This window comes from Pristis pectinata, chromosome 11 (genome assembly GCF_009764475.1).
Source record: "Pristis pectinata isolate sPriPec2 chromosome 11, sPriPec2.1.pri, whole genome shotgun sequence".
NCBI lineage: Eukaryota > Metazoa > Chordata > Chondrichthyes > Rhinopristiformes > Pristidae > Pristis > Pristis pectinata.
In genome coordinates this window covers 36,822,238-36,835,447 of record NC_067415.1, presented here as the reverse complement: position 1 = coordinate 36,835,447, position 13,210 = coordinate 36,822,238, and the positions used below count along the sequence as shown (strand labels likewise).

The following is a 13,210-nucleotide window of genomic DNA, read 5'->3' as shown; positions in this document are numbered from 1 at the left end:
AATTAGGAACATTTCATAATGAGCCATCTGGGACCCTTTCATATGTAATTTTTTAATTTAAAAAGTTTAAAAAGTTTTAATGTGAGTTTAAAAAGGCTATATCAAGGATTAAGGCTTTTTTGTAATCTCTGTACCACAGTGAAACAAAAGTTTAATATTGTGGATACTGAGAATCAGAAAACGTTAGTAAGTAGTCAAAGTTACACAGCATCTCTGAAGAGTGAAACAGTTAACACCTCAGATGGATGACCGTTGATTGTCTTTGAATGTTTTTCTTGGTTTCAGTTGTATGATCTTTCTCATTCCCAAACCTCCTTCCCACATCCTTGGTTGAAGGGAAGGGCAAAACTAAAGCATGATTCATGTTAAACTGAAACTATTTCCTCTGAATCGTAGGGTAAGAGGATATTTAATAAAAGTCTTTAAAGCTTTTGTAATACATAGAGAAAGATTATCTTTTGCATGCATTGATTAATTCTGTTTCCATTACCTTGGCAGGCAGTGAGTTCCAGATCATAACTATAGGGTTAAAAAAAACTTTCTCCTTTGCCCAGAACTTCAAATCAGTGTCTCCTGATCCTTGAAGCACCTGCTAATAGGAACAGCTTCCCTCTATTAAATCTATTTAACAAGATCATGACTTCATACACCACTATCTCCTTGAACCTCCTTTGTTCCAAAGAGAAAAATCCCAGCATCCCCATTGTAATCTTCTTGCTGAAATCCCTTATCCCTGGAACCATTCTAGTAAACTTTTTCTGTGTGCTCTCTAGGGCCCTCACATTCTTACTGAAGTGTAGTGGCCAGAATTATTTGCAATACTCCAGTTGTGACTTAACCAGTGTTTTGTACAGATTCAACATAACATCCCTGTTTTTGTGTTCTCTGCCTATATTCATGCATCTCTAGATCATGTGTGTACTTTATTCACGTCCTGCCACTTTTAAGGGTTCACGAACATGCACACCCAAATCCTTCTATTCCTGCACACCACTTCTGACAGTCCAGCACTCATTGTCTTTGGATTATTCTAAATTTTGTACTCCTATTATTGAAGTGGGACTGAAAATTGCAACTACCTGACCTCTGTGACATAGAATTATAAACCACCCTGTTGGCCAAATAGAAAGAGAGGATCTCTTACCTGTAATTCAATATGGTTTGTTTTGTCTCTCTGCCAAAGTGTATCACTTCAAAGTGAGCACCTTTTGTATTGTAAATTCTTATCTGATTATACCCTTGATGATGTACTAGTAAAGAAAAACTATATAAATGTAAGTTGTCGTAAACTTCTGTTATTGTGCATGATCAGCCAAAGACAGCACATATTTTGCACTGAAAACCTTGTGTTTTTTGAATTATTATATTGAAGAATTATTTTCAAGTTAATCTCTTTATTACACTAACATCCTAAATAAGAACTTCCTTGAAATATTTATTGAAGATGTGATTGCTGATGATTAACAAGTTTACTTAGATTGGTATTGGTTTTTTATTGTCACTGGTACTGAGGTACAGTGAAAAACTTGTCTTGCATTCTGTTCGTACAGATCAATTCATTACACAGTGCATTGAAGTAGTACAGAGTGCACTGAGGTCGTACAGGGTGAAAAAACAATAACAGAGTACAGAATAAAGTGTCACAGCTACAGAGAAGTGCATTGCAAGTAGACAATAAGGTGCAAGGTCACAACAAGGTAGATTGTGAAGTCAGAAGTCCATCTCATCATATAAGGGAACCATTCAATAGTCATATCACAGTGGGATAGAAGCTGTCCTTGAGCCTGGTGATATATGCCCTGAGGTTCCTGTATCTGCCTGATGGGAGAGGAGAGAAGAGAGAGTGACCCCAGTGGGTGGGTCTTTGATTATGCTGGCTGCTTCACCAAGGCAGCAAGAGGTATGGACAGAGTCCATGGATGGGAGGCTGGTTTCCGTGACATGCTGGCTGTGTCCACAATTAAATAGCAAATAAGCCAGCATGATTTTCTTGGAGGAAAACACTTAGGTTTAAATAGCATTTTCATAATCTCTGGATGCTCTATAGCATTTACAGCCAGTGAAGTCACCATTATAATGTAGGAAATGCAGCAGTCACTCTGCACACAGTAAGTTCCAACAATCATAATCTGATAATGATTAGAAAATTTGTAGTTAGTTGTCAGTAGTTGAGAGTAATATCGATCAGGAATTTGGGGAAATTCCTCTGTTTTTTTGTCATAGAAGCTTTTCAATCAACTGGTGTGATAGGTGGTGCCTCTGTTTTTGGCATCCTAAATGATGCCACTGCTAACAGTGCAGCACTCCATTGGGACTGGCTTTGGAGCATCCACCTAGGTTTTATGTTCGGATCTCTAAAGCGGGACTTAAACTTGCAACTGTCTGACCTCTGCCACAAGAACTGCTCTGCTACAAGAACTGTGAACCACCTCATGGTCATGTATGGAGCAAGATCTCCAACCAAAGTATCAGCCGGCATTTGGCAGTACATTTACCCTATGTTGCCTGCTCTTGCTATCCAAGAGAAAATGGAAGCAGTGGTTACAGTATGCAGTTATTAAAATCATTAATGATTTATGAACATGTACACCCAGGTTCTTTCCATACAACCCAGGGAAAGTTGTAGATTGGTCAAAAGGTGAAATTTTGTTTTTCCAATTTGAGCTGAACTTGATGAACTTTGACTTTGAAGGTCAAAGACAGAGATGGGAATGTTTGTTAATCCTATGTGGGATTTAGTTGTGGCTGAAAAGCCAGTATTTATTGCCCATTCCTAATTGAGATACTCCATTGCTGATCACTTTGAGCTGCTGTACTCAGTAAGTGAAAGTAGTCCTGCACTATTTTATAGACAGGAAGTTCTATGAATAAGGCCCAATGAGAATTCAGGAACAGTGTTTGTGTGTCGTTAATTCCAAATGACTTGGAAAGGCTATTGAATGTGGTGGCGCTCCTTTGTCCTTCTAGGGGGTAGTTTCCACTTTTTACAAATGATGTGGAAGAAGATTTCAGGGAGTCTATCACCACAGAAACTTAGCCACTGACCTCAGAATCTAACTACTGTGAAGCTTCAGTTTTTATTGGGCTGACTTTGTTAAGTTTCTGATCACTGGTGACTGCCTTGAGAGATTTGGCTATGGGAATGCTGCTGATTATCAAGAAGAGGCATTTAAACTCTTGTTGGGATTTTCATTGTTTCGTATTTATACATTGCAAATTTTATTTGCCAACATCTGACCAAGTTAAAATCTTCAGCACGTGGGCACAGATTGCTTTCTCAAGATTTATGCACAGTCCCTGTTATCAGTGAATAACCCATTTCTGACCTTTTCACTTGAAGAAAACCAATTAATGTAGCAACTGGAAGGAAAAAAATGTACAGTAAATTAGCGACAGCTACAATTGTCTTCCCCTGTACTGGGTTACAGCTCTGGTCATTGCAGAGACTTCCTTCTGATTTTCATTGCCCTCAATTTTACTAGGGCTGCTTGATTCCACACTTGGTCAGAAGCTGTTTTAAGTCAAGAGCAGTCATTCTTACCTCCAAAAATGACTATTTTGACTATCAAGTGACTATCAAGTCTAGTGAGATGTGGAATGAAATGATTCTGGTCAAACCCAAATTGAACATGAGTGAGCCAGTTATTGGGGAGTTAGTGCCACTTGAAAATATCTTTCGTTACTTTGCCAACAGAAATTAACCCTATTAGATTGTAATTGGTTGTATTAGGTTTGTCTTGTTTTTTTTGTGGATAGGATATACCTATGATTGATAATGAATTTGGCTGACAAGCAGAACCTGTGGTTGGAATGGAGGTGTGCAGCAAAGACTGAATGTATTTGCTGGCGATACCTTTATAAATGGAGGAGGGGATTAGATTTGATCATGTAACCATCTGCCTTTAACATGGTTCAATTGCTGCTTATTCACCTGTTCATGAAATTTTGTATTTTGATTACATTAGAATTAAAAACAAAATCCACATCCACTTCTGGCACTGGAATCTCATTTTTATTCAGAAATTTCTGCAAAAAAAGCATGCAAAGAAAGTATGTTAATTCTTAAAAAGCAAAAAGAGCAAGATCTTTTTAAGACCTAGCAATGAAATATACCACTAATCTAGCCAAATCTGATGAATTGGGTATCAGATATTTTGTAAAGTGAGCTGAGTTAATACCTAGTAGTTTGTGCCCCACAAAACTTACCCATTGTGTTAATTGAGAATTACTAAAATGGAAACATTCATTTTTTTTTTGTAGTTTTTATACTTTAAAATGCTACTGTGTATGGTTGTTTGAGGAAAACGATCATCAATTTTTCACTGTCCTGGCTGCGATCATTGGCTACAATATTTTTGTGCTGAATAAAGCAATGTTATCGCCCAAATACTAAATGGTGATTGGGATTCGTTATATATCGACTTGTACTTGTGAAGTACCTTTATCGTGGCAAACAGACCCAAGGCATTTCACAGGAGCATTAACAACAACACTTGAAAATGAACCACAGAAGATGATAATAATCCAGAAGTCTAAAAAAAATTGTTACAAGCAGCTCAAAGGAGGAGAGGTGGATAATTTTTGTGTGTTACTGGTCATTCTAAAAGATGAGCTGTAGTCTGATTTTAAGTATGAAATGTAGCATGGAGTCTGACCTTTCTTTAATCACATATTCATTTCCAGTGGAGATATTTGATGGCATGTCATTAAGATGAACTGTTGTTGATATTTCTCCCATTTCCTTGCTCAGAGGTTCTAAGCTGATTGTAAGAATCAAATCTGAAGACTATAAATAATGAACTTTACCTAATCACTGACTTTCTTCACACAGGTGGTGCTGAATCTTTGAAATTCTCTACCCCAGAAGTGGCAGAGGGTAGATCATTGAGGGTGTTTTAAGAGGAAGTAGATGCATATTTGAAAGATTGGTAAATTGAGGGCTATGTAAAACTAGCACAGAAAGGATGAGGCCTTGGCAGATTAGTCATGATCATATTGAATGACAGGACAGAGTTGAGGAGCTGAGTGGCATACTCCTGTTCCTATTTTCTTATCTTCTTTCTAAAGGTACTAATGTGATGACTACACTAAAAAGGCTTCAATATGCTTGATAGAAGTACTACGTAGAGAAGTTGTGAATTTGTTTGACAGGTTATCTATAGCTGCTTTTCTTACTGGCTTTCGGAAGTACTAGAAATGCTAAGCCCTGATGTGTTGGTTTAATTTGCCAGCAGCTGCTCCAGTATAAGCTTGCTGGACTCATCATGTGTGAATGCCTACTTGACTCAAAGAAGAATCTTTTCACGAAGGGGGTTTTTCAGTTGCTGACTCAACAATTGCAACTAAAGTTTGCATTGTCATTGCTGCTGACTGTGGTCTGCTTGTTGGCAAGCAGCAGGGTTTATCATCTCAAATGGTTAAAAATATTGATTAGCTAAGGGACTTGCCTTATGGAATACTTTTGAATAAAGTGTAATTATGTGGGAAGTCTTTTGATCTTGTAGTTCATTCTTCAAAACTTGCAAAATATAACTGAATGCTGGGATCGACAAGACCTAGTGGCACAACTACAGATTAATAAATACAACATTGTGGCAATCACCGAGTCATGGCTTTATGACGGATGTGATTGGGAACTGAATGTCCAGGGGTACACAGTGTACAGGAAGGATAGGCGGGTAGGCAGAGGGGGAGGTGTGGCCATGATGGTTAGTAGTGATATAAAATCGATAGAAAGGAAGGATATTGGGTCAGAGGAGGTGGAATCCTTGTGGGTGGAGCTAAGGAATAGCAAGGGTAAAAGGACAATGGTAGCAGTCATATATAGGCCCCCTAGTAGCAGTCAGCAAGTGGACGATAAGTTGCAGTTTGAGATAGAAAAAGCATGCCAGAGTGACAATGTGAAGATAATTATGGGGGATTTTAACATGAAGGTGGACTGGGAAATCCAGAATGGCGGTAGTACTCAGGAGAGGGAGTTTGTGGAATGTCTAAGGGACGTTTTTCTAGAGCAACTTGTTGAAGAGCCCACCAGGGGATCGGCTGTTTTGGATTGGGTGCTTTGTAATGAACCGGAGGTGATTAGGGAACTAAAGGTAAAGGAACCACTGGGAACCAGTGATCACAATATGATTGAGTTCAGTTTCAAGTTTGAGAAGGAGAAACTGGTAACTGGTGTATCGATATTTCAGTGGAACAAAGGAAATTACAATGGTATGAGAGAGGAGTTGGCCCTAATTGATTGGAAGAGTAAGCTGGCTGGAGGGACGGCAGAGGAGAAATGGAAGGAATTTCTACAGGAAATAAGGAAATTGCAGGATAGATATATTCCAAGAAAAAATAAGGTTTTTAATGGAAAAAAGGCACAAATGTGGATAACGAGAGAGGTGAAGGCTAAAATAAAAGCAAAAGGGGCGGCGTACAAAGAAGCAAAAATTAGTGGCAAAACAGAGGACTGGGAAGCTTTTAAAAACCTGCAGAGAGAAACTAAGAAGGTCATTAGGAAAGAAAAGAGGAATTATGAAAGAAAGTTGGCGGATAACATTCGAAAGGATATTAAGAGTTTTTTTAAATACATAAGGTGTAAAAGAGAGACATGGGTTGATAAAGGACCAATTGATAATGGTGCAGGAGCTATTATAATGGACGATAGAGAGATGGCAGAGGAATTGAATGAATATTTTGCATCGGTCTTCACTGTGGAGGACATCAGCAATGTGCCGGTTAGTCAGGAGTCTCACGAAATGGAATTGAGTTCAGTTAAGATTACTAGGGAGAAGGTGCTAGGAAAACTAAATGGACTAAAGACTGATAAGTCTCCCGGACCGGATGAGGTGCATCCCCGGGTTCTGAAGGAGGTGGCTTTAGAGATAGCGGAGGCATTGGCGATTATTTTCCAGAAATCGATAGATTCAGGCGTGGTTCCGGAGGACTGGAGGGTCGCAAATGTAGTTCCGTTGTATAAGAAAGGAGGGAGGCAGCATAAAGGTAATTACAGACCTATTAGTCTGACGTCAGTGGTGGGAAAGTTATTGGAATCTATCCTCAAAGACGGGGTTACGGAATACCTAGAGGCGCAGAGCAGGATAGGTCCTAGCCAACATGGTTTTGTGAAGGGAAGATCCTGCCTGACCAACCTATTGGAGTTTTTTGAAGAAATCACAGGCAAGGTGGATAAGGGAGAGGCGGTAGATGTTGTGTATTTAGACTTTCAAAAGGCCTTTGATAAGGTGCTTCACAAGAGACTGATTAATAAGATGAGAGGTCATGGAATTATGGGTAGGATAACAGAATGGGTGGAGCATTGGCTGGTTGACAGGAAGCAAAGAGTGGAAATAAAAGGATCTCGTTCTGGCTGGTTACCGGTTACTAGTGGTGTGCCGCAGGGGTTGGTGTTGGGACCACTACTTTTTACCTTGTACATTAACAATTTGGATGATGGAATAAATGGTTTCGTGGCTAAGTTTGCGGATGACACCAAGATAGGGGGAGGAGTAGGGAGTATTGAAGAGATAGGAAGGTTGCAGAAGGACCTAGACAGTTTAGGAGAATGGGCAAGGAAATGGCAGATGAGACTCAATGTAGGGAAATGTGCAGTTGTACACTTTGGAAGCAGAAATAAGCGGGCAGATTATTATCTAGGAGGAGAGAAAATCCAAAGCACGGAAGTACAAAGGGACTTGGGGGTACTCGTGCAGGATACCTTAAAGGTTAACCACCAGGTCGGATCGGTGGTAAAGAAAGCGAATGCTATGTTGGCATTCATTTCGAGAGGTATAGTGTATAAAAGTAAGGAAGTGTTAATGAGGCTCCACGGGGCACTAGTGAGGCCTCATTTGGAATATTGTGCGCCGTTTTGGGCCCCACATCTTAGGAAGGATGTGTTGACGTTGGAGAGGGTTCAGAGGAGATTTACGAGGATGATTCCAGGAATGAAAGGGCTTAAGTATGAGGAGCGTTTGTCGGCTCTTGGACTGTACTCACTGGAGTACAGAAGAATGAGAGGGGACCTCATAGCGACATTTAAAATATTGATAGGAAAGGACAGAGTAAGTGTGGCTAGGCTGTTTCCCTTGGTGGGTGAGTCCAGGACCAGAGGGCACAATCTTAGAATTAGAGGGTATAGTTTCAAAACAGAGATGAGGAAAAATTTCTTTAGCCAGAGGGTGGTGAATTTGTGGAACTCCTTGCCACGTACAGCAGTGGAAGCCAGATGAGTGTGGGCGTTCAAGGAGGAGATAGATAGATATCTAAATAGTCAGGATATCAAGGGATATGGGGATAAGGCCGGTGATTGGGATTAGAATAGTTTTTTTTTCTTCTTCTTCCCCCATTTCTCATTTCTATTTCCCTTTCCTTGGAGCGGACTCGATGGGCCGAATGGCCTGCTTCTGCTCCCTTGTCTTGTGATCTTGTGACTCAAATCTGTTTGATTACCTTGTCTTGCTAACTATTTAGAAGCAACAAATAGTGAGTAAAGGTCTTGTTTAGGTTTGCTTTTTGCCACAGTCCACATCTCTTTTTGTGTATTGACCAGAATCGGATGTATGGTCTGACCAATGCCTTGGAAATGCAATTCAACTTCTTTAATTGCTCCATCATTTTGCATTTTGTCCTCCATTTATTTTGCTGTGGCAATAGCATATCATTTTCTGAACTAGTGTACTTTCTCTATTTAGTTTCTTTCTTGCTCATTCTAAAACATTCAACAAATGTTAGCTGCATTCACGTCTACTCCTTTCTCTATTTAAGTGCTGCTGGCAAAATTGATGGTTGCATTTGGTGCTTTCCCAATGTTCAAATTCCCAATATGTGTACCAGAGTTCTGAAAATGTTACATACCAATTTATTGTACTAACATCATTAAAGCATTCATTTATGTCTTGGGTAAACCAAAATATGATTTTTGTTTCCATGTTCTACAGCTGTCCAGTGGGGAAAAGATGGTCGTCCTTTCAATTTCCTGTTTTACACAGGAAAGCAATCCTTCTATTCACTTATGCATGTAAGTGTTTAAATAATTCAGTTCCAAGGTAAATAACTTGCTACGCTTTGAAAATTGGCTTTAAAGTTTCAGTGAAACTTAGAGTTTTTCAGAAGCTCTCCTCCTGCAGTTTCAGTTTATTTAAAACTCGGTTACTCCTGTCCTGCATCAAGTCCCACTTGTTCTGACAGTGGTCTGGCATAAGTTTGATTTGCACTGGTTTTATAATTTGTGTATCAATGAAATGTAGATGCTTAATGTGATGTATTGCAAAATTATTGCTTTTACATGTCTGGTGTATTGTCAGGTTTTTGCTTGCAAATTCTTTCCAGCTTGTATCTGTTTCCTCCTTTTCCTCCAATGTATTCAAGCTGCTCCCCTCCCAATGCCAGCACTATTACCATCATGGCAACATGAAACCCTTTAGCCCTGGAGTAAGTTATCATTAACTACCTGCTTTACTACAACTTTCTCTAATTTATTTTAAAGCTTTAATGTTAATTCAAAACTTGGAAAAAGGATGTTTCTATCTTTCCAAAAAAACACTACATATCAAAGTACAGTTTCTTTTCATTTTAAGTATGTTGTCTGTAGTTGCAGAATTGAGTACTGAAAAACCAAATATCATTGTGTGCTGCGTTTTTGTGCTTGATAAATTGCTTAATGGGTTGTCTTTGAACATTGGGAGCAAATTTTGTTTGCTTTTCTTGTTACTACTCTTCAGAAATTATCTATGTTGAGAGACTCGAGTTAATATATTTACTCAATTAACTAAGCAATCAAATGCTAAACCATTCAACAAACTGACGTATCTGGTTTATTGTCTTTCTGAGCCATTGGGTTCACTAAAATTACACAAGTTGAGAGTAAAATATCAATTCCTTTTCTATCCTTGTGAAAACGGTGTTGGAATATTTTCAAACCTTTTGCTCATGTAAACTCATATTTTGGTCTAAACTTAAAAGAGTAAAATAAAATGATAGCAATTTTAACCTGTGTTTTCTGGAGGGAAATAAAGCTACAGTTGTAGATTGTCATTACAGTAGCAATGCAGTATTTTGTCAATAAGTATATTTGAACTTTGGTGTATTACTACTGGTACGCTTGTTGTAATAACACAATTAGTTGTTTAACACTAAATTGGTGTCTCTTTTACCACCACTTTCCCAGTACAGGTTCGCAAGGGTTAATATTTTGGCCAGTATAATTACTGTCTGTGCACTTACTTTGTAAGAGGGAGTTTATTTCTCCTAAGAGCAATGATATGTCAAAAAATTGCATGCTGTCTGTTCCTTCTTCTCCTGCCACCTCCCCCAAACTCTCCCTCTCTCTCTCTCCCCCCCTCTCTGTTTCTGCCTCTCTGTCTGCCTCTCTCTCTCTCTCTCTCTCTCTCTCTCTCTCTCTCTCTCTTTGCCTCTCTCTCTTTGCCTCTCTCTCTCTTTGCCTCTCGCTCTCTCTCTCTCTCTGCCTTTCTGTCTGTGTCAGAATCAGGTTTATTATCAATTATTACTGTCTTATATGATGTGAAATTAGTTGTTTTGCGGCAGCAGTACAGTGCAAAGATATTAAAAAAACTATAAATTTCTAAATAGTGCAAAAAAAGGAACAATGAGGTAGCATTCATGTGTTCACGGACCATTCAGAAATCTGATGGCGGAGGGGAAGAAGCTACTCCTGAATCACTGAATGTGGATTTTCCGGCTCCTGTACCTCCTCCTGATGGTAGTTTCGAGAAGAGGGCATGTCCTGGGTGGTGAGGGTCCTTAATGATGGATGCCACCTTCTTGAGGCACTGCCTCTTGAAGATGTCCTCGATAGTAGGGAGGGTTGTACCCATGATGGAGCTGGCTGAGTCTCCATACCAGTCTGTGATGCAACCAGTCAGAATGCTCTCCACCGTACATCTATAGAAATTTAGTCGTTGGTGACATACCAAATCTCCTCAAACTCCTAATGAAATAGAGCTGCTGGCATCCCTTCTTCATGACTGCATCAATGTGTTGGGCCCAGGACAGACCCTCGGAGATGTTGACACCCAGGAACTTAAAGCTGATCATGCTTTCCACTGCTGACCCCTCAATGAGGACTGCTGTGTGTTCTCCCAACTTTCCGTTCCTGAAGTCCAAAATCCATTCCTTGGTCTTGCTGATGTTGAGTGCGAGGTTGTTGCGACATCACTCAACCAGCTGATCTATCTCACTCCTGTACACCTCCTCATTGCCATCTGAGATTTTACCAACATCAGTGGTGTCACCTGCGAATTTATAAATGGCGTTTGAACTGTGCCTAGCCACACAGTCACAAGTGTAGAGAGAGTAGAGCAATGGGCGAAGCACGCATCCTTGAGGTGCGCCTGTTTTAATTGTCAACGAGGAAGAGATGTTGTTACCGATCCGCACTGACTGTGGTCTCCTGATGGGGAAGTCGAGGATCCAGTTGCAGAGGGAGGTACAGAGGCCCAGGCTTAGAAACTTGGTGATTAATACTGAAATGATGATGATGTTGAATGCCAAGCTGTAATTGATTAAGCAGCAGCCTGACATATGTTTTGCTATTATCTAGGTGCTCCGAAGCAAAGTGGAGAGCCAGTGAGATTGTGTCCGCTGTAGACCTATTGAGGTGGTAGGCAAATTGCAACGGGTCCAGGTCCTTGCTCAGGCAGGAATTAATTCTAGCCATAACCAATCTCTCGAAGCACTTCATTACAGTAGATGTGAGTGCTACTGGTCGATAGTCACTGAGGCAGCTCATCCTGCTCTTCTTGGAGACCAGTATGATCGCTTCCCTTTTGAAGCAGGTGGGAGGCTCTGACCGCAGCAGTGAGAGGTTGAAGATGTCCTTGAACACTCCAGCCAGTTGATCAGCACAGGTTTCCAGTACCCGGCCAGGTACATCGTCGGGGCCTGATGCCTTGCGAGGGTTCACACTTTTTAAGGATGTTCTGACGTCAGTCTCCGAGATAGAGATCACAGTGTCGCTGGATGCTGTGGGGATTCGCACAGGTGTAGTTTTATTCTCCCTTTGAGAGTGTGCATAAAAGGCATTGAACTCATCCGGGAGTGAAGCATCACTGCCATTTATGCTGTTAGGTTTTGCCTTATAGGAAGTAATGGCATGTAAACCCTGCCACAGTTGTCATGCATCCAATTGTGCATGTGTGTGTGTGTGTGTGTCTCTCTCTCTCTCTCTCTCTCTCTCTCTCTCTCTCTCTCTCTCTCTCTCTCGCTCTCCCTCTCTCCCTCTCTCCCTCTCTCCCTCTCTCTCCCTGTCTGCCTCTCTCTCTCTCTCTCTCTCTGCCTCTCTATGTGCATCTCTCTCTCTCAATCTCTCTCTGCCTTGTGTTATGGACTCAGTGAAAGTCCCTTTAAGATAGAGAGTGTGTGTGTATGTGTGTGTGGGGCGTGCTTACGTCAATAGAAGATAAAGGACGTAATGACGTTGTTGAAGAAGTCAGAAGAAGGAGAGAGAGAGAGAAGGGAGAGAGACACCAGCCTGCTTGTTTTCTCTATCGATGGATGAGAAACAATAACTGTGTTTACCACTGAAATCCATGTATGGAAGTTGGAAGTAATCCGGTGGAGTTCACTTTGTTGCTGACCTGTAGAAGGAAACAGGTATTTGTGTGTGGACGACCACGGTTCGGATGCTTTTCGGGGTGAGGAAGTCACTACCGAGTAAACACTGAAGTGTCGTTTGGGTTTCATCGTGGAACATTTGGATTTCGTATGTACTCTCTCTATGTTTTTCTACATCTACATCTTATCTTCAGACAACGGTGGTTGTTGAAGAAGCCCTTGCTCATGTTTCACCTTATGGCTTGCGGAACTGAACTTTAAGAACCATTCCGGAACTGGGAGTTTTGGACTTTGTCACACACACACACGAAGAGTTTAGGTTTGGGGTTAACGTTCGAGGTTTAACATTCTTGAATTCTAACATACTAACATTTTTACTTTTATTTTACGTATTATCATAAGTAGTGATTAATAAAATAGTTTTTAACACTGAATCATGCTCAGTGTGTTTCTTTTGTTGCTGGTTTGTGACAAAATTGGGGGCTCGTCCGGGATAGTTCCCAAGGTTAACGAGTGTCGTCTGGGATTGTACCCCAGATTGACAAGATTTGTTCGGGATTCAATCCAAATTCTTTTTAATTGGCTTGTGTGTGTGGAAACCAGCAGCAATGGATATTAAGGCATTTTTGGAGTCACCAACCCAAAAGAGATT

At 40.5% G+C, this 13,210-nt stretch overlaps 1 protein-coding gene across 1 annotated transcript in view; it reads left to right on the top strand.

Annotated features, from left to right (window-relative positions):
• mrps9 (mitochondrial ribosomal protein S9) overlaps positions 1 to 13,210 on the top strand; it is a 60,794-nt gene that overhangs the window by 16,236 nt on the left and 31,348 nt on the right. Inside the window, exon 5 of the mRNA XM_052026773.1 lies at positions 8,925 to 9,004. Coding sequence (XP_051882733.1) covers positions 8,925 to 9,004 — 80 coding nt within the window. The remainder of the gene's footprint in view (positions 1 to 8,924; positions 9,005 to 13,210) is intronic.